Here is a 26,130-nt window from a genome sequence, read left to right as displayed (position 1 = left end):
ATTTATTTTTTTTAAAAGTCACATATTCTGCATTTCTATTATCATACACAATTTGTACTAAAGCGATCTAAAAAGTTCATATGAATAAGTTTTCTCTTTGCACCACCAGGTGGCAGTCTTTGTACTTTTTTCGGGGGTGCAGATTGCATAAGTTTTATTAATATATATAACTTTATTTATTTTATTAATAACTATAACTTTATATATATAGTTAAAATATATTTACTATTTTCCCAAGTGTATAACTACTACTGTAAAATAATATCAGAATTCGGTACATGCTTTCTCTATTATCTTTGCTTGAACTGAGCCGATCTAATCCTGTTTATATGAATTGAACCTGCTTCCGATCAGGTTTGAGCTAGCAGAACTGTTGCTATGACAACAACTCTCGGATCAGCTTTGAAGAACGAAACGATCCTGGATCGTGTCAAACGTCAATATCCAAATCCAGCTAACTGAGTAATCCACGTACGAAGAACGGACCCCTAGTTAATTGTTTCAGGTGTGTTTGATCAGGGAAGGAGCTTAAAGCTGCAGTCATACTAGACTTTTCTCCTCGTAGACTTCCATTTATATGCACGCGAATGCGTCAGACCGGAAACACAGGGTTATGCGTAAAGTTTCGCAGGTTGCTGCAGAGCACAGTTCGAGCTTGGTGAACTCTGACCTGCGAAATCACATCACTTGACTGCGTGAGACCAATAGAGGATCAAAACATGATCTTTCTGACATAAAGCTGCGGTCACACTGGAGTTTGAGCTTGCGAAATTCTGTCGTATGGCACTGCGAAAAGGGGCAGGATTAAACAAGATGATTTTACATTAAAAAACGAGCGATTGGTCCATGTTTTGAAATTTCTGTCCAGAGAGGTCATGTTTTGATCCTTGATTATTCTCACGCTGGCAAATGATGCGATTTCGCAGGTCAAAGTTTACCAAGCTTGAACTTTCCAACGCAGTGATCTGCGAAACTTGACGCACAAGCCTGCATTTCCTAAACTCTGTAGGAAGGTAGATCTTCAGGAACAGGGTTAAGCACTCCTGTTGTAGGGCTACTCTGGGTAATTGCAAGTAGATATCACTGCAGCCCGGAGACTTCCAAGTCGATGGGATTACACTGCAAATAGGTTAGGTGACCTCTAACTGGGAGGGACTTACACCACAGGTGGACTGGGTTCAGGTGGTAGACATTAACACACATCAGTTTACTGTGAGTTTGGATTTAGGGTTGGGGCAGGTATAGACCTTAATAAAACAGGAGGTTACTGAGAGCTGGTAGACATAGACATTCACAGAGGAGTTTCTTAACCACCTTCCTGGAGGACCAGTAGCTCTGCACATTTTCCATGTCTCCTTAACCAAACACAACTGATTCCAACTGTCAGCTCATTAGCAGAGACTCAAAGACCTGTAAAGGGAGTGAAAGATAAAGGAGACATGCAAAACATGCAGTGTTGGTGGTTCTCCAGGAACTTGGTTGAGAAACGCGCATGTACAAGACATTAAATCATAGGTCTCAAACTCGATTACTGGAGGGCCGCAGCTCTGCACTGTTTTGCTCCGACCCTAATCAAACACAGATGATGCCACTAATCAAGGTGTTGGAGACTCTTTTGAACACTTTGATTATTTGGATCAGATGTGTTTGATTAGGGTTAGAGCATACCTGCAGAGCCACTGCTTTCCAGGAATCGAGTTTGAGACCTATGCAATAAATAAGTAAAAACTCCAGGTTTGTACAGCCCACTTGAAGCTCCACACAGTTGGAGCTGGCTCCTACCTCTGTTTATACCCTTCTAGACAATTGTGCCTTTGATGGGCAATCTGGTAATAGACAGGGCAAATATCCCAAGTCTCTTGGAAGTTCCAGGAGTCTCCTGCAAACTGATAGAGACTCTCAGATGCCCGCAAATGAATGATAATCTGCTGCAAATTGTGTGTCTCCTGCCCAATTCCGGTTAAATACAGTACATCGCGCATCCCTCTCCACTGCATCCCTCCCAGCTCTTCAGATACGTCGTGTACAGCCATTTCCCCCTCCCCCAGTAAATCTAAACCAGGGTTGCAAACTCAGCCCTCCACAGTTTAGCTCTAATTCCCTTTTCAGTGAAACCTATAAGCTGAGTAAACAATGATAGGTCCATCATTTGGTCCATTTACAACTCTGTAACCCTAATCAAACTCACTAATAACATGGAGTGTTTAAACATCGGTCACTTAGAAAATATCACAGTCAATATCCTAACTAAAAAAGGCTCCTCATAGTGTGGAGACAGTGGAAGTGATCTTTACAGGAACTAGGGGTACTGTATTATTCATCTTGCTGGTCTCTGTTAGAAAGTGAGCGTAACAAAGAGCTCAGGTTTCAGGCTGTCACCCACTCTGTGCTTCTGTGTCTGCTGTGTCCATGTGAGCATGAGGGCGAAGGCAAGCGAAATGGCCAGCAAGGACTGCGTGAAAGTGGCAGTCCGAGTGAGGCCCTTTAATAAGGTTAGTAGAGCTCAAATAATGCATAGGAATATGTAGAGGTTGTGTGATTCTTGTTTATAGTTGATCTGGTGAGATTATGCAGATTTCTTTGTTATCCGTGCTGAAAAAACAATGCTTTTAAGGTAAGTTTCGAGATAGTGTAAGCTACTTCTTGCTGGTTGTTGCTAGTCCTGAGCTTATTTTTAACTGGTTGTTGCTAGTAATAAGCTGATGTAAGCTGGTTGTTGCTAGTAATAAGCTGCTTTTAAGCTGGTTGTTGCTAGCTATAAACCGATTTAAGATGGTTCTTGCTGGTTGTTACTTGTAATAAGCTGCTTTAAGCTAGTTGGTAATAAGCTGATATAAGCTGGTTCTTGCTGGTTGTTGCTAGTAATAAGCTGATTTAAGGTAGTTGTTGCTAGTGATAAGCTGATTTAAGCTGGTTCTTGCTGGTTTTTGCTAGTAATATGCTGCTTTAAACTGGTTAGGGTTCTGGTTCTTGAGCTAGTTTTAAGCTGGTTCTTGCTGGTTGATGCTAGTCATCATGAGCTGGTTTAAGCAGGTTCTTGGTGGTTGATGTTAGTCATAAGCTGGTTTAAGCTGGTTATTGCTAGTCATGAGCTGGTTAAAGCTGGTTCTTGCTGGTTTTGCTAGTAATACGTTGCTTAAACTGGTTGTTGCTAGTAATAAGCTGATTTAATCTGGTTCTTGCTGGTTTTTGCTAGTGATAAGCTGATTTAAGATAGTTGCTGCTAGAAATAAGCTGATTTAAGCTGGTTCTTGCTGGTTTTTGCTTGTAATATGCTGCTTCAAACTGGTTGTTGCTAGTAATAAGCTGATTTAAGCTGGTTCTTGCTGTTTTTTGCTAGTAATACACTGCTTTAAACTGGTTAGGGTTCTGGTTCTTGAGCTGGTTTTGAGCTGGTTCTTGCTGGTTGATGCTAGTCATCATGAGCTGGTTTCCGTGGGTTCTTTGTGGTTGATGTTAGTCATAAGCTAGTTTAAGCTGGTTATTGCTGGTCATGAGCTGGTTAGGAGCTGTTGCAAGTTATGAGCTAGTTTATGCTAGTTCTTGCTTGTATCTAGACATGATCTGGTTTAAGCTGGTTCTTGCCGTCATGACCTGGTTTAAGCTGGTTCTTTCTGGTCAGTAGCAGTTTTAAGAAGGTTCTTTCTGATCATGAGCTGGTTTAACCAGGTTGTTTGCTGTTGATGTGCTGGTTCTTTGCTTGTCATGACTCATGACCAATAAAAAACCCTCCAGATTAAATCAGCAGTCACGTGTCAAAACTTACCATACCAGCGTGCTTTTTTCAGCAGGTAAATTTAAGTTTTGTTTTGTTTTTTCCAGAGGGAGCGTGATGCAGGCAGTCGCTGCATTATCTCTATGACCTCCAACAGTATCAGCATTCAAGATCCTCGTAACTCTCAGAACAGTCGCACCTTCACTTTCGACTACACCTACTGGTCTCATAGTGGCTTCAGTAGAAACAAAGATGGTCTGTTTGTTCCTGAAGAGACAGGTGGGCGCTACGCTGACCAGGTAACAGATATCAGGTTATATAGAGATTATCTCGCCCTACAAAAGAGAAATTTGCATGTGTATGTTTACAAAGATGACCGTAAAAGAAATGTTTTATAAAATTTTAAAGTGATCGCATTAGCCAACTACAATTAGTTATTCTCCATGTCAGTAGTACTGTATTTGAACTCACTAAAACAAACTGTGTGCCGATGGATAACAAAAATAGTTGTGTTTATTTAACAAAAAATTTGAATGAATAAACTTTCCATTGATGTATAGTAGGACAATATTTGGCTGAGATACAACTATTTTAATATCTTGAATCTGAGGGTTCAAACACTAATAGATGCTGGGTTCCACACAGTCGATTTGTGTTGGGTCAGCATGAAGGAATTTTTGGTTTTAACAAATTTAAGTATATTTGTCTCCCAAAAACTTAAGAATTGTATTTCAGCTCATTTTAAATAAGTAGTTTGGGGCAAACAATGAGTGTTTTTTTTTTTTTTTTTTTTTTTTTTGAGTGAAACAAATCTAACCTTACCGACAAATCTAACCTTACCGACATTAAGACCTGGATGACAAATAACTCTCTGCAACTAAATGAGAACAAAACAGAAGTGTTAATTTTAGGTCCTGCTGCTACCAACAATTCAATTAAAACTCAGCTAGGAGCCCTAAATGACAATCTGCACAATCACGCCAAGAATCTCGGAGTTATCTTTGATTCACTCTTGCAGTTTGACAAACATGTAAATGCGGCTGTGAAGAGCAGTTTCTTCCAGCTTAGATTGGTGGCAAAAGTTAAACGCTTTCTTTCTAAAAAAGATTTAGAAATCGTAACCCATGCTTTAATCTCCTCTCGGTTAGACTATTGCAATTCTTTGTATATTGGCCTACCTCAGTCAACACTCTCTCGGCTACAGCTGGTCCAAAATGCAGCCGCCAGATTAATAACAGGAACTAAGAAAAGAGATCATATCTCCCCTGTCCTTGCCTTATTGCACTGGCTACCTATAAAATACAGGGTTGATTTTAAAATTCTTCTTTTCACTTATAAAGCTTTGCACAATTCTGCCCCGGCCTATGTCAGCGAGCTTATTAGGCCATATACAGCTTGTAGATTCTTAAGATCACATGATCAGTTTCTTTTGTCTGTCCCTCGGTCTCGCTGCAAGTCAAAGGGTGATCGAGCTTTTAGTGTTGCGGCCCCAAGGCTCTGGAATAGTCTCCCTCTGAATATCAGAATCTCTCCTTCTTTGGATGCTTTTAAATCTAACTTAAAGACACATTTTTACTCTCTTGCCTTTGACTGATGCATGCATGTTATTTTTGTATTATTTATATTTTAGTATTACTTTTAAATATATTTTATTGTATTTTTAATACCAGTTATTTTTAGTTTTATTGTCTAGTTTATTTTATTGTAAAGCACTTTGGATCAACTACGGTTGTGTTAAATTGTGCTCTATAAATAAAGTTTGCCTTGCCTTGCCTAACGATTGAGCAAATCAACTTTAAAATTGTTTAAAAAATTGAGTTTTGATACAGAAATATTACAAAGTAATTAATGAAACATAGTCTTTGCTTAATATTTGTATGATATTTGGCATAAATAAAAAAATCTATAATTTTGACCAGGTCAATAATTTTAGCTATTGCCAAATTTATACTAATGCTTAAGGTTTAGTAGTCCAGGGTCACTGGTATATTCCTGGATTGTTATACCGAGAACATACAGGGTTAAAATATGTTGAATTTAAATAATTCCCAAACAAAGGTGTTGAGGTATGGCTTAAATTGTGAGGCGCTGCAGGCGAATGTGAGAAGCACACGGGGCACATAAACACAGCGCAAAACACTTGATGCCAATAGAAAACTATTTTAAAAATGCATTTGTTGTGATCAGGGTCTGAACAGCCAAACATATATGCTCTCAAAAGACACAGATTAATTTCTTTTGTTAAACACAAAACAAGATTTTCTGAAGAATGTTGGGGAAAAGCAGCCATTGACATCCATAGTAAAAAACAAATAACACTGTAACCCTGCTGGTCCTATGCCACCCAACCTGCTCCGAGTTGCTATCGAACCAGCGACCTTCCGTAAGGGAGTCAGGTGCTCTACCAAGGAAGCTAAAGACCATGGGCTCTTGCATCTGTTGCTAGAGCACCTTTAGAGGTCAAAGGAGTGAGGTTTACTTGCACAGCACTTACTAGCTGGCCTCCATTACACTACTATGAAAGTCAATGACTGTTTTTCCTTGAGAATTTTTCAGAATATCTGTCTTTGTGTTACTCGGAAAGTAGAGGACGAGTAAATGATGACAATTTTCATTTTTGAGTGAATTATCCTTTTTAGAGGTGACAACTGAACTAACAATGTTAGTTGATTTGATCTGTCTATTGTTTCTGGTTATTTACAGGCGAGTGTGTTTCTGGATTTGGGGCAAGGCATTTTGGATAACGCGCTGCAGGGCTACAATGCCACATTGCTGGCATATGGGCAGACCGGCTCTGGGAAGAGTTACTCCATGGTTGGTTATGGTCCTAATAAAGGCCTGATCCCCACCCTCTGTCAGAGACTATTCCAGTCTATCAGGAGCATGCAGGACAGCAGACAGTGTCAGGTTCGTCAATATGCATTTATGTAATATCTCAGGAAATAGCTCAGGTAACACTGTAATGTTACTGTAAAAGGACTGTTTAAGGAATATGGGGATATGACATAAGCAGAAGTTAATAAGCAACTAGTTAAAAGTGAGAAGTGATCCCAATAACAGCCAATATCTTATTGATAGACGGGTAATAAGCCCCTAGTTATTAAACTAAAGTGTTACCAAGTTTTTAAACAAAAAGAATAATACATTAAAATGCGTTTATAACTTTATCAACCAAATTCAGGTGTTTTTCAGCATGCTGGAAATCTACAATGAACAGGTAAGACTTTTGTTTGATGCTAATGCACAGTTGAAGTCAGAATTATTAATCCTCCTGATTTATAAGCCCCCCTGTATATTTTTACCCAATTTCTGTTTAACGAAGAGAAGATGTTTTTCAATGCATTTCTAAACATAATAGGTTTTTTCCTCAAATATGTTTATTGATTTTTTTTCCTTTTGCAGCCTACATAACAGCACACATCGACACCCTTCTTATTTATGTGTATACACATATACACATTCAAATGACATAACTAAAAACAAATAATTAAAAATAAAATAAGTAAATAAAAAAAATAATAATGAATTAAAACATTGAAAAATAGATAATGACAAAACAACAAAAACATCCATTTATCCATTTTCTTTTTGGCTTAGTCCCTTTATTAATCAGGGGTTGCCACAGCGGAATAAACCACCAACTTATCCAGCATATGTTTTACGCAGCGGATGCCCTTCCAGCTGCAACCCAACTCTGGGAAACACCCACACACTCACAGCCAATTTAGCCTACCCAATTCATCTTTAGTGCATGTCTTTGAACTCTGAGGGAAACCGGAGCACCCGGAGAAAACCCATGCCAACATGGCAAGAACATGCAAACTCCACACAGAAATGCCAACTGACCCACTGCGCCATCGTGCTGCCATAACAAAAACACCAATACCATAAAAAATACATGTTTACAAACACACAATATACATAATATTCATATATTCTTCTGCTTGCCTTTGATGATAAAAGTTAGTCTCTCCAGTCCAACACAGTTCAATATTTTCTTTTTCCACAATTTTATGGATGGAGCATCCATGTGTGTTCCAGCATAATGAAACAGCTCTTAAGCTTGAAGAAAACCAAAATCCAAAATGTTTGTCTTTCTAAAGTTTCATAGGATACAAACCAAGAATACAGAGCTTGGCTTTTAAGATTTAAAGGGCTACCATTGCACCAGACCCCCGTAAGTGGTTCCATTTGAGAGTGTAGAAGCTATATTTTACACACATATGCATCACCTCGGTTTTTATTCTACTGTACAAAAGTTATTTACACTTAAATACACAGTATTTTGGAGACCCGAGCTGGGTATCCACAAACGACACATGTACAAGTTATAACTCAAATGAAAGCTCTCGTCGGTGCTTGTACGGTTCTAGCGTTCTTTTTACTGAATTATATTCACATATCAAACAGTTGTCGAATGAATCGCTGTGTTTCCATGGCGCAGAAAGGAAAACAATACATTCATGATCAATAAGCAGCCCCAGATAGCACAGAAAGCTGTCATCTCTTACCTTATGCTGTGCTCTTCAGGGTCATTTCTCCTCTGTTTTTGAGTTGATGTGCATAAGTAATCCTTTTATATGTCTGACGTGGTCCAAACACAGTAAATTATGTTTGATCAAACAAAAGAATAGTGAAATATGAAAACAATGATCGATCCCTGTGGCTTGTACAGCACCTCACATCAGTTGGAATACAATAACTTTTGCATAGATTATGGTAGAGACATTTTTTCTTTTTTTTTCTATGATTACAGATATGTGCATTAACCACCAAAATTAATTACAACACGCTAAACCACACAGAACCTAAAAGGTACACCTTCAAAGTTGAGTTTATAAAAAAAAAATGCAAAAAGCGCCTCTTTTTAAGGTGTTTATTATAACACAGACAACATATACAGTTATTTTAAACACTTTTAATAGTATTTTATTAAAAATCTATTTTTTTTTTAAATCATACCAAACTTTTGCATTTACACCTCTGAATGTGGATTTGGGAAGCTTTTAAATTTAGGTAGGCAAAATCCAGGCGGAAATCCCAAAACAGCACTTGGGTTTAGTAGACAAATCTTTTTATTGAACTTTTAAACAGAGCAACTCAAACATATACAGGAACAAGGTACATAAAAAATGAAATGAATACAAGGTGAAATAATATTAAATAAAAAGAAAAAGGTAAAAGGCACCAAAAAAAAAAAGATTTAGGGAGGGTGAGGGAGCTTACAATTCAAGTTTTTGGAATAAATCTGTTCTCAAAATGAGACAGGAAGGGTCTCCAAACTTTGAAGAATCTATTATTTGAGCCCTGGATGCTATATTTGAGTTTTTCAAGCTTTAGGTACGCCATGACATTTTCTACCCATTTAGCATGTGTTGGTGGTTTAGTTGACTTCCAATGCAAAAGTAGTCTTCGGGCCAACAAAGAAGAAGAGAACGCTAGTGCATTTAATTGACCTGCTTGTAGTGTAAGGTCTTCAGGTGTCACACCAAATATTGCCATTACTAGATCTGTTATCTCCTTTTGACATATATAAGAAAAAGTCTTAAACACTGCGATAGTTGTTTGTTCTGTAGACAGTCAAAAAAAATATAGCTTAAAGGGGCTAATAATGTTGACCTTAAAATGTTTTTTTTTTTTTTTAAGTTAAAACTGTTTTTATTCTAGCCAGAAAAAATAAATAAAACAGTGAAAGATTCCTTGCTCTGTTAAACATAATTTGTGAAATATTTGAAAAAAATATTTCGGGCGAAATATTTATAAATATTTATATATTTATAAATAGGGCGAATAATTATGACTTCAACTGATTTTTACACTTTAACCTGCTGATTGTCATAATGCTTTATATGTGATGCTGAAACGGCTCTTCAGGTTGTAGACCTGCTGTCGAAGAGCAGTCGGTCTGCGGGTGGCCTGCGGGTGCGAGAGGACCAGCAGACGGGTTTCTATGTGGAAGGTTTGAGGCGAGTGCCCTGTGACAGTGCGCTGCAGGTGGAGCAGCTGATGGAGCAGGGCACACGAACACGCACCACTGCAGCCACACACATCAACAACAGCAGCAGCCGCTCACACATGCTCATCATCGTCCAGCTCAAACAGGTGCGTCTTGGCGGGATAATTTGCAGTTTTAACCCGAAAATGAGCAGTCTGTCAGATGAAGAGCTAGAGTCAGAGATTCAAAGAAACAGAAAGTTTACTGAAGATAGTTTGCAGTGTCATCAGCAGAAGCCAGCTTCAACACTATAATGAGGTCGTAGGCTGCTCTGCTTACAATCACAAATCAACAACTATTATACTCTCACATAACGTCATTAACTTCGTCATACACCAGATTGTTTAAAACACAGATAGACTAGGAAAATTACATGTAGGTGTGTGCATACAATTCTGAACAATATCTCAAGCATACAAACATCAGATGAAATATAGCCCTCTGGCTAATTCTGGTTCTTTTGCAGAAATGCTAATTAATGTACACTGTCTCTGCCAAATAAACAAATAAAAAAATAGGTAAAAAAGACATCCACTAGACTGTTTAGAGCTGACCTCAGTCATATGAATAGGATCCACAATCGAATAGAACACACACACACACACACTCAAAGTACAGTCTGTCTCTTACCCAAGGCTGAGTGTCTTTATCAAAACCGGTATAAAAACTGGCATCATCTTTATGCAGGCTGCTATATTCTCACTTCACAATGTCTGTCTTGAATAAAAAGGAAAATTACTTTAAACGGATATACCACATAATAATAATGTCAAAATCACTTTAGACTGTATTAACTCATAATAATAATAATAATAATAATAATAATAATAGAAACAGTTGTTCTCAGTCATCATGCTCAACAGTTCCACTCAAAAGGTCTCCATTACCTATGACTAGTCCCACACAGACTCTGCGCTCGCAGAAATTTACAGATTTCCGCAGGTTTTTAGCCCATCATTGAGTCTGTGTATTTAATTGTGTAAATGTGCGTAAATTTATGTTTATTCTGTTTTAAATAAATTTTACTAATATTATTGTGACATAATAATAATAATAATAATAATAATAATAATAATAATAATAATAATAATAATAAAATGTTAATTTGATTTATTTACAATACAGTTAGTAAAATAATATTTTCTGTCTTTTAGTAGAGATATTATATGAGAGACTTGCTTTGTTTACCAAATAAGTGGATCTATCTGGATTTGCATTGTAAACATTGAATTAAAATGAAAAAGTTATTTTTTTAATGCATTTATTTAAGTTTTTTAGTTATGATACACCTGAAATGGTTCTGCATAAATTCACAGATTTTTACGAAATTCTCAGGAAAAAAAAAAATAGCAAAAAAAAAGTCTGCAGATGTCTGGCCCTACCAATAACCTGGTTTCGTGGCTCCTGAAAATAGAGTTAAAAGAGGCAGGCAAATGTTACCTTTATTCATTAGTCAAAATCAATTCAAGAATAAATACTGATTCAATAATCATATTAATAAAGTAATGAGAAAAAAAATAAACGTTGATCCTTACTTGAGACAGATTAGAAGACAGAAATCCAAATCATCAGTCTCACTTGTAAACATGGTATACGTACAAAAACGGGTGGTTTACTTACAGCTGCACTTATTCTCCCATCAAGTTTTTTAGAGATCAAAACTTTTGTGTGGGAAGTGGTGTGCGCGCATTTCCACCAGTTTTATTCATTCATTCATTCATTTTCATTTGGCTCAGACCCCATTTAGCAAGGGTCGCCACAGTGGAATGAAACGGCAACCATTTCGTCATATGTTTTACGCAGCAGATGCTCTTCCAGCCGCAACCCACTACTAGGAAACACCCATACAGTATCACATTCACACACACACTCATACACTACAGCCAATTTTATTAACCCAATTCCCCTGTACCGCATGTCTTTGGACTGTGGGGGAAACCGGAGCACCCAGAGGAAATCCACGCTAACACAGGGAGAACATGCAAACTTCACACAGAAATGCCAGCCGACCCAGCTGGGACTCAAACCAGGGTCCTCTTGCTGTGACAGTCCTAACCACTGAGCCACAATGCCGCCAAAAATACCAAAATATTAAATAAGATTTAGCGAAACATACAAAATTACACCTTCATTAACTCTCGCGAACAAAGTTAATTTAGTAAAGATGCTGTACAAAAAAAAAAACTGCTGCAGCCACAGAACATAAATCTGAACAAAACACTTCCCAAACTGGAACAAGCTGATCACAAACACACTTAACATCATCTGAATGCTGTTTTAAAATATAAGCTTGAGTTCTTTTTCTGCATCCTTGTTGTTGTTGTTGTTTTTCTTTTTCACTTGCATCTTCACTGTGCTTGTAGATCTTCTCTAAGGAGTGCATCACCAAACAGTCTAATATTTATCTAGTGGACTTGGCTGGTAGTGAGAGGCAAAGGTCATCGGGCTCAGAGGGCGACAGGTTGAAAGAGGGCACTGCCATCAACCTCAGTTTGACTACCCTTGGAAATGTCATCAGGTCAGCAAATACATGCTATAGAACTTTGGTCATGTAAAGCATACATTTTATGGCTAATTACAAAAGACCCCAAAAAAAATGTCATTCAGTGTCAAAATAGATTATATAACAAAAACACTTTTCAATCATGTGATGGCATTTTTATTAAAAGACTCGCAGTGCAGCACCAAAATACTCTAACTGTCATTTTAATTATTTATAGTTTGCCACAATACTTTAGATCAATAGGTTTTGCCTATTTGTCAGCAACAATGTTGGGGGTAATGCATTACAGGTAACATGAGCTCCCCACACTTTTCTGTCTGTCAATCTCCACTGTCCTGTCAATAAAAAAGGTGAAAACCCCTTAAAAAAATTAATAAAATAAAAAACAAAACTCTGTAAGCCATGTCTCAAATTCAGTTGTAAACTCTTTGTTCCACATCAACAATATTACCTTTTTTGCTATAATCATCCCATATTAAACTGCCTGGATTTGATCCAGATTACAGTTTTCAAAGACAGGAGTCAGGAGGAAAATCGGTCTGAAGTACTTCAGAGTAAAAAGAGAAAACCTGAGTCCAAAATGTAGACATTTTTTGGGTAGAACCAAAATATGTGAGCCAGTGTACACACATTGGACTTGCATTTAACACATAGAGATGATTCAGAAGAATATATAGAGTGCAATTTAGTCTGGGAATAGTGCAGTCTATGGACTACCATTTATTGGATCAGCTGGAGTTAATGAAACCATTTTATTTAACTTTATCACAGTTTTATCACTTATTTTCTAATTAAACTTTTGCCAGGTCAAGCTGTAGGATGAAATTCTGAGAGACAAAACGTTATTAAAATATACAACAATGCTTCATCAATACTTTCGTTTATTTGACTATTAATCCACTAACATAGGGTTTGTAAGTGTGGTTCAAGTGTCCTGACACATTTTAAGGCCAGTGTAGTTTGCATTGTGTTTTACGTCCTCTTATAACCTGTCTTTGCATGTACATATTCATATAGTGCTCTAGCAGATATGGCTCTTGGGAAGAAAATATACATCCCATACAGAGACTCTGTCCTCACTAAACTCCTGCAGTCTGCTCTTGGTGGAAACAGTCGAACCGTCATGGTAAGATTGTCTAATTTTGTCTATAGTTTTCTCGAGTTATGGTAAAAGCAATAATTTGCTGTTAAATCCCTTCAGACCGTACAAGATGTTGATGACTTTATTGGGTAACACTTTAGAATAACTATCCATTATAACTAGTTAATAGATCATTAATAAACTGTTAGTTAATGGGTTATAAATGACTTGTTAAATAAAAGTTAATAGTTTGTTAATTATTTATAATTGTGCCTTAGAGATAGCCAATAGATAACTTACAAGCAGTTAGTTAGCAAGTTATAAATGACTTGTAAACTGTATTTTAATGATTTATAACTAGACCTAATAAATTAGTAATAGATCATGAGCAAGCTAAATTACTTACTAAATACTTGTTAAGTATCAGTAAATAATTATGTTATTGAGACGGTTTTCTAAAGTTGCAACTATTCTTTATTAACTGTTAGTGAATGAGGAATAGTAGCAACTTTAGAATAACGTCCTGATAATATACATAAGCTAATAACTAACACTTAACTATTATATTAGCTCAAAGTTTACAGAGCAGTTGTTCATAGTTTGTTAACAATCTACTAATAACAATGAAACTTAGTAGAACAGCAAATGGATGCAACAAGTTCAAGCTACAGAAATTTGTTTTGATATTAAAAATATGAAATGTTCGTACCTTAACCTTATTCCACTCATAGGCTTTTCTGTGTGCTGTATTTTACCAAAGAAACTCCACAGATGAAATGTTGAACGTTGTGTTTAATGTATAGAAACTGACATACTGAGACATCACATGGCAGAACAGCAGTATACAAGAATACAAACCCATGAGCTTTGGGCACTTTTTGTGCTAAACATGAAAACAAAATAAATAAATAAATAATTTTATTAGAAAAGTTCTACAAAAGTTTCACTGGTATTAGTAGACGGTAAACAAAGTATGAACAACTGCTCTGTAAAGTGTGATTTAATATTTAGTTAAGTTTTAGTTTTTAGCTTAAGTATGTTATTGGGACGTTATTCTAAAGTTGCAACTGTTCCTCATTTACTAAGTTAATAAATAAAGAATAGTTGCAACTTTAGAATAACGTCCCAGTAACATATATAAACTATTAACTGATACTTAACAAGTCTTTAGTAGGTACTTTACTAACAGCCTGTTCATGATCTATTGCTAATTTAATAGGCATAGTTATGAATCATTAAAATACAGTTAAGTCATTTATAACTCATTAACTAACAGTTTATTAATGATCTATTAACTAGTTATAACAGATAGTTATTCTAAAGTGTTACCACTTTTTTTTTTTACAACAGTGAAACATTAAAGAGGTTTTTTGTCATGTGGTGATTTATAAACTGCAAGTCATTCCAGCACTTTGAGTCTAAAAAACACAGGAAAAACACAATTACTAATACCCAGGGGCGATTTAAGGATATATATATATATATATATATATATATATATATATATATATATATATATATATATATATATATATATATATATATATATATATATATAAGCCTAATATTACATTTATAATTATCAAAAATGTAAATTATTGATAATAATACATTTATCAATAATAAAGATTAAAAAATTTATAAATTTAATAGTAATAAAAATGTTTGTTTATTATGGGTTGTATACTAGTGTTCCACTGTATTACATAGATGGGCATCATAGATATATATACACTAGATATCGCATAGGGACCCTGAGCATGTGTCAATAGCGCCGCCACATTGGTACAGTGCTCCCAGGACAAATATCATTCAACTGCACTTCACCATACGGCAAAGCAGCTCCAACTCGCACTAAACACTCGGCTTATGCTAGTTTTGTTGAATAAAATCAGCAAACAATGCAAAAGAAATATGACAACGAGATACTGCGCTGCCAGAAACTTGTATTATTGTCACCTAACGTTAGTGAAAGAGTCGTTCGGGGGATTCATTCACAAACGAATCGCTCTCTCCGTCAGTATGAGGAGTGAAAGCAGAAGAGGAGGTGTGTTTCAGGACACGGATTAGATTAAATTTAACAGGGAGGGTGAATAGTACATTTCTGTACACACAAACACAAGCTTTTTGTCAGGAATGCCCGTGCGGTCACTGATCCATCAATGTAGAAAAGTGATGTAAAATTATAATTTTCGTAATTAGAAAAAAAAATTACATACTAACATCCAGGAAAACTCCCGATCACAGATATATGTGTGTATGTGTATATCTCTGGCTTTGCATGGCCACAGTCCTCCACTGTACCTTGGTCCCGCATTCATTTCAAAGGAGCGCTACCCTGTAGCAAGATGGCGGCGCTATTGACGCATTCCGTCCAACAGACAACAATAGGCCAGGCGACATCTAGTGTATATATCTATGGATGGGCATAGCTGTTTGAGGTATGAATAAGCCAAATAGGCTTAAACCCCCCTGTTTACTGCAGGAAAAACCACTTTCTATATTCCAGTGGATTTTTTGTTTCCATGTATTAAATAAATTGCCACTTTTCTATTTAAATGACAAATCTAAATGTATATTTTTAAACTTACAGGCTAATTCACATATTTCATGATCTAAATGATAATAATAAATAAGAAGTATTTTTTTTATACTAGGCAACATTTGATGTTCCTGTCTCTGTCAGTGACAGTTAAAATGAGTACATTCACTCAGTGGTTCTGTCACTGTGTTTAATCCTTTATGTGGAAGACTGTATGGTATAGTTAATGCCACACACACACTGTAAAGTGTTTTATATTGATATTCATTTTGAAATAAAAAAAAGCGAAATGTTCGTTAAGAGTTACATGTTCCGCTGGAGGAAACAGCTGTGCTGATGAGGTGAACGCTGAGAAAACCCGACTGCTTCTCACTGACATTGAGATACAGGGTGATACAATGTTATCTATATCAAAGAACTGCAAATAAGCAGATATTATAACATTTTTTTCAATAAAAACACTTTCTTTCGCTGTCCACGGATGTGGTTTGCTGATCAAATGAAAATCGAAATACGGGGAGGAGCCGAATTCTGCCGCTGTTTTCCTATCAAATTTAAAGAGGACTGAGGCGATAATTTAGTGTACAGTTTATGAGCTAATCGCAAAAGTTTTGCTGAGTAGAAATATGGAGCCTCCCTAAAATAGGCCTAGCAATGCTCATGCTAATAGCCATGACTCCTAATAATACATTGTGGTCTGAAGCAAAATGATCGGTCTGTGCAAGAAACTATAATTAGCATTTAAGTGTTTCCTATTGTCATACACAGATTGCAACCTTAAGCCCTGCAGATATTTGCTATGAAGAGTCTCTTTCTACTCTTCGGTACGCAGAAAGGTGAGTTTTTACATTAAAGTCACATTCAATTGTGACGTTGCTGGTTTATATTAGGGATGCACCAAATGCCAAATATAATTGTGCTTAAAACAGCTCAATATGCCGTTCATGTACAAGCATAATTATCTATGAATGAACTGCACATCCTCACCAGAAAAACAGAAAAGTCTGCTCTAATAACACACCGAAGGACATTTCTGTGTAGTATACTTGTTCCTGCTGTTTGCAATAGAACTAATGTGCTGTCATGGCAACGCAAATGACGATCTCTCGACTTATTAACTGTCAATAAAATCTTCTGTCATTAAAATGTGGTGATTTAATTGCCTTGTTGTTGTTTTTTTAATCAGTATAATTTTTAAGTTATTGAGATAAATTTACAAAGTTGTACAAAAATGTTTTATATTGTTAAATGAAATGATAAATAATTATTGAATAGCCGCTTTGATTTTGGGCCAGAATTTTAATTTCGGTGCATCCCTGGTTTATATAACTGCCATGCTGGTGTAACAATACATCAATATGGATCGATATATATATATGCATAGCAATATGATTATTGTATTATTATCAATTATTTGCTTAACAATTGTGTTTAAAGATGGACTTATATTTTTGTTGCATTTGTGAGTCAAAATAAATATTTAATTGGTTGCGTAAATTAGCCATGTAGCTTTAATATTAATATATATATATCAATTTTCAACTTAATCGAATGTAATCAAAATCAAATCATAGAATTTTTTTAAGGCTTTACAAACATCGTATCACTGGCTAAAAGTATTAAAGGCACAGTATATCCTTTGACCACTAGAGGGGGCATATTCACAACAAACAAAGTTTGATGATGCCGGTTTTCATGTTTTCTATAAAATTAAACAGGAAATCGAGAGTATGTGAAGTGATTAGCATGGATTTTTAAAACTTCATGAATAAATGTGCCTATTGTGCATATGTATGATTTACACCCCAAATAAACTAACAATAATGTCATCAGGCAAACATATGACATACAGTTGAAATCAAAGTTATCAACACTCCTGTGAATTTGTTTTTAAATATTTCCCAAATGATGTTTAACAGAGCAAGGAATTTTTCACAGTATTTTCTGTGTTATTTTTTCTTCTGGAGAAAGTCTTATTTGTTTTATTTCGGCAAGGATAAAAACAGTTTTTATTTTTTAAAAACCATTTTAAGGTCAAAATTATTAGCCCCCTTAAGCAACATTTTTTTCGATTGTCAACAGAGCAAACTTTTATTATACTAAAACTTGCCTAATTAACTTGGTAAAGCTTTTAAACTGCACTTTAAGCTGAATACTGGTATCTAAAATATTATGTACTGTCATCACGGCAAAGATAAAAGAAATCACTAATTAGAAATCAGTTATTAAAACTATTACGTTTAGAAATGTGTTGATATAATCCTCTTTCTATTAAACATAAATTGGTGGAAAAATATAAATGGGGGGGCTAATAATTTTGACCTCAACTGTACATTCCAAAATAATTATGGGACATCACTCTTTTCAGGGCAAAAAAGATCCAGAATAAAGCTGTGGTGAATGAGAGTCCCACTGAGCGACTGGTGAAGGAGCTCAAAGCAGAGAATGCAAAACTGCTGTTAAGACTAAGCCGACTGGGTCAAGAAGGCCGTAAAGCAGAGGATGAGAGCAGTATGTGAGGTTATGCAAAGACATGAACGCAGGCACATTTCATCTCATTCATGCTGCTGTTTGTTTTAGAGGAGCTGCGGCGATTACTGACTCATAATGAGCTGCAGATTCGAGCCATTCAGACTTTGTGGGAGCAACATCTGCAGGAGGCTCTGAAAGACTGGGAGACTCAGTATGCCACTATAACACAGGTATACACACATGCGTTGACTTGATGCTTACAAGATCCTCTTAGCAATGGAGCATTACTTTGAATGCAGATGCAAAACTCACAATGTAAATATAAAAGTTCCTCCAAATGTCATCAAAGACTTTCTCCATAGGAAAAAAAAACATACACAACAGACTGTGTTTTGTGTTTTATGTTTTAAGTCCGTCTTTAACAATAGTAGTTGATCAGAACATTTCAGTTGAAACGATTTTGGTGTTTTTACAAAAATGTTATGGTCTATCATATTGCATAGTAGTTCATTATTTATATGTTGAAAGGTTTTTGATCTATAGTTTGCATGATCAATCTAGATAGTTTTATAGGTGCAATTGTTGTAAAAAAAATAAATGAGTGAAAAGAAGAGAGAACCCAGTCCAGGAGACTCGAAACAAGCAGAATTCCTTTATTGAGACGTGTTGGTTAATCTGCAGTCATACAGCGTCTTTAAGATGTCTATGTGTCTGCAAGAGCCTACTAGAGGTCTGCAGTCTGCAAGTTCTTTCACAAGTCTCTCACAAGTCTCACACAAGTCTGAATTAGTCAAAGATTTCATGTCTATATTGTGTTCTTAGGAGGAGGGGATATAGCTAAACAAAGTATGCTAATTAAGAGTTGTGGTCGGCAGGGTAAACTGCTTTTTCAGCCCTAATCTCATCTTGTTCTGGAGACAGAAACCGCCTGACCATTTGATCGAAAAGAGAAAACAATAGACACCCCATGCTGTGAAACTGACAATTTGCATTACATTGGCTTAGCCTGTAATCAGAAAGACAAAAGGTTAATGTCCTTCCTAGCTGGGATGTTAATGAAATTATATATATCAGGGCTGAGCCTGGTCAGTACCTGGATGGGAGACCACTAGGGAACACCAGGTTGCTGTTGGAAGTGGTGTTAGTGAGGCCAGCAGGGGGCGCTCAACCTGTGGTCTGTGTGAGTCCTAATGCCCCAGTAAAAGTGAAGGGGACACTACACTGTCAGTGGGCGCCGTCTTTCGGATGAGACGTTAAACCGAGGTCCTGACTCTCTGTGGTCATAAAAAAATCCCATGGCACTTCTCGTGAAAGAGCAGGGGTGTAACCCCGGTGTCCTGGCCAAAGTCCCTCTATCGGCCCTTACGATCATGGCCTCCCAATCATCCCCTTCCACCGAATTGGCTGTATCACTGTCTCTCCACTCCACCAATAGCTGGTGTGTGGTGAGCGCACTGGCGCCGTTGTCCTGTGGCTGCCGTCGCATCATCCAAGTGGATGCTGCACACCGGTGGTGGTGTGGAGAGACCCCCCTTATGATTGTGAAGCGCTTTGGGTGTATGACCATACACAATAAATGCGCTATATAAATACACATTACATTACATTACATATAATTAAAAACCAGAGAATATAACTTTTCAGTTATACGTAGATTATTGTTCATTTGGAATTAGTTGATAGAAATTTATATTTCCACAAATATAAACTTCATGTAAATCATTTGCTGTATAATGGTTGATTTAATAGGTTTATTATAGTTAAAGAGAGAGTTCACCCAAAGAACTATTTATTCAATCATCATTTACTTTTTCATCATTTTACCCTTCAGTTGTTCTTTCTTCTGTTGAACACAAAAGAAGACATTGTGAAGAAAGCTGGAAACCTGTAACCAGTGACTGCCATGATATTTGTTTATCGTACTATGAAGGTCAATGGATATCGGCATTCTTTCAGGTTCAGCAAAAAATAAAAAATAAAATAAATAAATAAATCATAAAGTTTTGGTAAAGAGTGAGTGCATTTTTTATTCGGGTGAACTATCCATTGAATTAAAATTAAAACTATAAGACTATGTAAAACAAAATTTAACTGAATATAATTGAATGAACATGAACATATTAAAAATAAACAAATAAATTAAAACCATAATTAAACACTAGTTTTTCAGTGATACCAAAATCACCTTAATCTGAAATTTGTATTCATTTTAATTTATTTCAGTTTTAATAATTGCAGTAATTCAGCTTATTTCAGTTAAGATTCCAAAGCAACATTTCTCTTTTTTAACTTAATATAATTATATACATTTTATTCCAATGAACAATGTTTAATACTTTAATATTGTTTAAAACTACTCTGAATCGGCATTCAATTAAATAATAAAACTGTTAAAACACTGTTAAGAACAATTCCCCATCAACAGTCATCAATATACAGTTAAAGGGAAAATAATTCACCCTATTATATTTATTTTTTTCTCAAATGATGTTTAACAGAGCAAGGAATTTTTCACAGTATTTTCTATAATTTTTTTTCTTCTGGAGAAAGTCTTATTTGTTTTATTTTGGCTAGAATAAAAGCAGTTTTTAATTTTAAGGTCAAAATTATTAGCCCCTTTAAGCTATATATATTTTTTTAATATATGTCTACAAAAGAGTAGTAGGTAGTGCTGTCGCGTTACAGCATGAAGGTCGCTGGTTCGAACCTCGGCTCAGTTGGCGTTTCTGTGTGGAGTTTGCATGTTCTCCCTACATTCGCGTGGGTTTCCTCCGGATGCTCCGGTTTCCCCCACAGTCCAAAGACATGCGGTACAGGTGAATTGGGTAGGCTAAATTGTCTGTAGTGTGTTTGTGTGTGTTTGTGCGTGCGTGCGTGCGTGTGGATGTTAGCCAGAGATGGATTGTGGCTGGAGGGGCATCCGCTGCGTAAAAACGTGCTGGATAAGTTGGCGGTTCATTCCGCTGTGGCGACCCCGGATTAATAATGGGACTAAGCCGAGAAGAAAATGAATGAATGAATGAATGACATTAATCTGCCAAATTAACCTTTTAAATGTCACTTTAAGCTGAATACTAGTATCTTGAAAAAAATCTAGTCAAATATTATTTACTGTAATCACGGCAAAGAAATCAGAAATTCATTCATTCATCATTCATTCATTTTCTGCCGCTTTTCCGGGGCTGAGTTGCAGGGGCAGCAGTCTTAGGAGAGAACCTCAGACTACCCTTTCCCCAGACACTTCCGCTCATCTAGGGGGATCCTGAAGCATTCCCAGGCCAGCCGAGAGGCATAGTCCCTCCAGCGTGTCCTGGGTCTTCCCCAAGGCCTCCTCCTGGTGGGACATGGCTGGAACACCTCCCTAGGTAGGCATCCAGGAGGCATCCGAAACAGATGCTCGAGCCACCTCAGCTGACTTCTCTCGATGTGGAGGAGCAGCGACTCTACTCAGAGCTCCTCACCCTATCTATGAGTGCGCCCTGCCACCCTGCGAAGAAAATTAATTTCAGCTGCTTGTATCCAAGATTCAGCTTTTTTTTTCAATTCAGCTTTATTTGTATAGCACTTTTACAATATAGATTGTATCAAAGCAGCTTCACATAAATGGTCATAGTAACTGGAACAGTGTGGTTCAGTAACTGGAACAGTGTGGTTCAGGTTTTAGTGTTTAAGTTCAGTTCAGTTCAGTTTAGCTCAGTTCAGTGTGATTTAATCATTACTGAGAGTTCAAACACTGAAGAGCCAATTCATTGATGCGTAGCTCTACCAATCCTGAACCATGCGAGGCAGTGGCGACAGCGGAGAGGGAAAAAAACCTTCACCTGATGGGAGTGAAGAAAAAAGACCTTGAGAGAACCAGACTCAGTTGGGCACGACCATTTTAATTTCTCCGCTGGCCAAAAGTCTTGTGCAGTGCTTTAGTCACCGCGGTGGAGGCTGGAAGATGGCCTCAGCGAAGACTCGTCTGTCCCTGGAGCGTTGCTAGAATCAGACACATGTTCTCCACTCCCCACGACCATCAGCGCAGCAGCAGCTCAGGATATGGCCTGGTCCCGGATATAGAATCCTTGGGATCATCTCGTCGCTGGTCTTGGATCCAATCAGTGACTCCGCATAATCTGAGGACCTCGGGATGAGTATCCCCAGGTAAAAAATCTCTATTCCTCTCTATTCCTTTCTTGTCCTTTCGGGCATTACCCAAAGCTCATAACCATAAGTGAGAGTAGGAACGTAGATTGACCGGTAAATCGAGAGCTTTGCCTTTTGGCTCAGCTCCTTTTTCACCACAACAGACCAATACATCGACCACATTACTGCTGCCGCTGCACAAATCCGCCTGTCAGTCTCACGTTCTATCCTTCCCTCACTTGTGAACAAAACCCCAAGATACTTGAACTCCTCCACCTGGGGTAAGGACTTTCCTTCAACCTGGAGATGGCAAACCACCTTTTTTTCCAGTGGAGCACCACAGCCTCTGACTTGGAGGTGCTGATTCTCATAGAAATAAGTTATTAAAACTAAAAATCTTCTCTCCATTAAACGGAAGTTGTGGAAAAAAAATATATAGGGGAGCTAATGATTCAGGAGGGCTAATAGTTCTGACCTCAACTGTATATGTCATTATTAAAATATATTCCATATTTTCCATATTTATTCAATATTTTCCCCTCTGTCTCTTGCTTGTGAATATCCTCAGGAACGAAGGATGATGCAGATGTACCCGTACATTATGAACGTCAACGAGGACGCTCAGTTATCAAGTGTAGTAAAGCTCTTCATTCAGGAAGGTGAGTTCATATTACCCCAATGACGTCAGACCAGTTATATTAAATCCTCTATATTCACCGACTGCACTATTTGTCTTAATTTGCCTTGTTATGAGAAGGTGAATGGGATATTGGTTTAGCAGACAACTCACCCAGAGCGCTCTCAATCAGAGGTCTAGGGTAAGTCATGCATGATTAAGACATCCCATAAATGTCTTTACTGGTTTTTATGAACATGTATTAAATAAATACTCAAGGAAATGTGAGCTGATTGGTTGTTTTCCTGTTTTCAGCATTCAGGAGAAGCATGCTGTGTTTTCCAACCAGCAGAGGAGAGTCTCCATTACTCCTGTGTCTGGAGCCAAGGTCATTGTAAACGGACTGCAAGTATCTAAAAGGACAGAGCTGCAGCATTTGGTTGGTTTTATTATGCCTATTTTATTATATTTTCCGTGTTGTAATAATTTTTTTATTTTTTTATTTGCTTGTTTATTTTACAGGGACAATACACTTGACATTGTTATACAAAGATAACCAATGTTGTGTACATAGGGAATATAGCATAAAGCTAATTAAAAGCCAAGATGAATTCCAGCGGGTATTAGCATGCATTCTCCTATGATCACTTGTGTTAAAAGGATAGTTTCCCCAAAAATTATATTTACTCTTACTATTTTCTCACTCAAGTGGTTCCAAATCTTTATGAGTTTCATTCTTCTGTTGAACACAAAAGAAGATGTTTTGAAGAATGCTCAAATCCTGTAACCAATGAATTATATAGTATTTGTTTTTCCTACTATGGAAGTGATTGGAGAAACTCTGAAGCAAGTCAAGGGTGAGCAAATGTTGACAGATTTTTTTATTTTTGGGTGAACTTTTAGCTTAGCTTAGCATAGATAATTGAATCGGATTAGACCATTAGCATCATCTAATGGTCTGATCATTGTTAAGGATCTTTATTGTCGTACTGTGGCTGCAGCAGGCACATTGATGTTATGCAGCATCTGAAAATCCTGCAACCATGGAGACATTTGTCATTTTGTTGAGATTACTCAGAACTAGTTTCATGAACTGTGCTTCTTCTTCTTTGGCTCTCGGCGAAGGCGGTCGCTCTTCTTCCCGCTCCGTCCCATATCTCTCCTTGCAGCACGTCTTGTCTCGTCTTATTCTATCTCTGAGGCTCTCCTTGTCCTGCTTTCCAAACGAAAAAGGAATTATGAATTTGAACAACTGGTCTCTGAATGCAATTGACACCATCTTCTCAACGAGATCGCTGGGCTCCGGGGAACCCAGCTGTCCTGCGGGGACGCTCGCAGCTGGATATGTGATGGACTGGTGGGAGAAGTGGAGAGTCCTCTGTCTAGCTGCTCTGTCTCTGGAGGATATTGAAGATATCTACCTATTCGGAACTTTGATAACAGGGTTTCTGCTGATGGGCTTATGCGGGGCCCTGGGATATCGGAAACTGATAAAAGCGGTCAGCGCAGCTCAAAACCCCACTAGGCTGGCCGGCTTGATTGAAACACTGATGGGTAGGGTCGCGAATCAGACTATGGTCCTTGACCGCAAACTGGAAACCATCGAGGTGAAGCTAGCGGCTCTGCAACAAATTTTGGCCAGATCGGGAGACGAGTGATGGACATTAAATATCTGTGAAATTGGCAGATATTGACCTAAAGTGGAAGTATCTTACTGTCTTTTTTTCGGCTCTCCTCTTACTCCTGCCAGACGGCCTCGGCTGGAAGTAAACAACTCCCTGGGATAAGCAAGATAAGCAGACGCTCTGAAATTCCTGCCCCTGTCAAGGACACCTGCAGGACTCTGGACTATGCAGGCTCACACACACACACAAACATATCTACAGATAAACATTCACCACCGATCCCCATCCAAATGCCTTCTTGGGCTTTTACCCACGTGGGGCGTGGGCGGGGCTGTGACTTGCGCCGGAAATGGCTGCTGGGCCAGTTGGCTGCCCGCACTCAACGGACTGTTTTCCATTACCCCTGTTCCCATCCCCTCTGTCTATGTTGTGTCTTGCCGGTGTGCTTATGCTAAGATAGGGCTGTTTTTCTCCCTTTTCTCATTTTATCCTAATCAAGAGCAAGCTGAGGGGGTGTTTTTTAGCCTAACTGTCCAAATGTATCTTTCTTCGTTTCTAAATGCTACCTCCTAAGATCTGTCTCCCCTGAAAAGTTGTTTGTGATGTTTTGTGTATGGTCTGGGGGGTCCAATTTTCGCTATACGAAAGTGTAGTGACAAATAAAGGCTTGATTGATTGATTGAACATCCTTCCTTGATTATTACACCAGAACGAGAGTATGGTTCCTAGTCATATCAGCCAAGAAAATACCAACTTTTATTTTTCATTGGTCTTTAGTACATGATGTAACTACAGAAGAGTCCAGCTTTAAATAGGAAAATTGTCTAAACTCTCAGGTCATTGTTGAGGGAGAGCCTAATGGTCTAATTCGATTCAATGATCTATGCTAAGCTAAGCTAAAAATGCTCTTGCCGAACCCAGAGATTTGTTTAACTCTAGGGGAGTTTTTTTTGAAGTGTAGTATTCATTCGTTCATTCAATTTCTTTTCGGTCCCTTTATTATTCTGGGGTCACCGCAGCTGAATGAACCGCCAACTTATCGAGCATATGTTTTACGCAGCGGATGCCCTTCCAGCTGCAACCCATCTCTGAGAAACATCCACACACACTCATTCACACTCATACACTACGGACAATTTAGCCTACCCAATTCACCTGTACATGCGAACGCAGGGAGAACATGCAAACTTCACACAGAAGCCCCAACTGGCCCAGCTGAGACTCGAACCAGCAACCTTCTTGCTGTGAGACAACAGCACTACCTACTGCACCACTGTCACTCTTTAAGTGTAGTATTTCTTACAAATGTTTCACAACCTATCTACACCTGTATTTTGCAACATTCTCTCATTGAAGTAAATGCATTTTAATACCAGGTATAAATGCTATTTCTTAATTCATAATACTGTGCGTTTTTAAAATATGAAATAGTAAGGTATAATCCATGTTTTGG

The 26,130-nt window shown here is 37.5% G+C and overlaps 1 protein-coding gene across 5 annotated transcripts in view; it reads left to right on the top strand.

Annotated features, from left to right (window-relative positions):
- Window positions 1-2,400: 2,400 nt before the first annotated feature.
- kif28 (kinesin family member 28) overlaps window positions 2,401-26,130 on the top strand; it is a 40,015-nt gene continuing 16,285 nt past the window's right edge. Inside the window, exons 1-13 of one of the 5 annotated variants that reach the window (XR_012393244.1) lie at window positions 2,401-2,492; window positions 3,823-4,014; window positions 6,419-6,622; window positions 6,897-6,932; window positions 9,590-9,817; window positions 12,074-12,228; window positions 13,231-13,339; window positions 16,605-16,672; window positions 18,205-18,347; window positions 18,417-18,538; window positions 23,005-23,095; window positions 23,194-23,254; window positions 23,368-25,720. Coding sequence is in view for 4 of the 5 variants with exons in the window: in XM_073928212.1 (XP_073784313.1) it covers window positions 2,418-2,492; window positions 3,823-4,014; window positions 6,419-6,622; window positions 6,897-6,932; window positions 9,590-9,817; window positions 12,074-12,228; window positions 13,231-13,339; window positions 16,605-16,672; window positions 18,205-18,347; window positions 18,417-18,538; window positions 23,005-23,095; window positions 23,191-23,254; window positions 23,368-23,491 (1,611 nt within the window). In the remaining variant the exon portion in view is untranslated. Of the gene's footprint in view, window positions 2,493-3,822; window positions 4,015-6,418; window positions 6,623-6,896; window positions 6,933-9,589; window positions 9,818-12,073; window positions 12,229-13,230; window positions 13,340-16,604; window positions 16,673-18,204; window positions 18,348-18,416; window positions 18,539-23,004; window positions 23,096-23,190; window positions 23,255-23,367; window positions 25,721-26,130 lie in introns of all 5 variants that reach the window. The other 4 variants (XM_073928214.1, XM_073928213.1, XM_021467304.3 and 1 more) reach the window with 4 other exon arrangements.

Source organism: Danio rerio, chromosome 17, assembly GCF_049306965.1.
Source record: "Danio rerio strain Tuebingen ecotype United States chromosome 17, GRCz12tu, whole genome shotgun sequence".
NCBI classification, from domain to species: Eukaryota; Metazoa; Chordata; class Actinopteri; order Cypriniformes; family Danionidae; genus Danio; species Danio rerio.
Note: the sequence above shows the minus strand (reverse complement) of the source record. Positions and strands in the feature narration are given on the sequence as shown.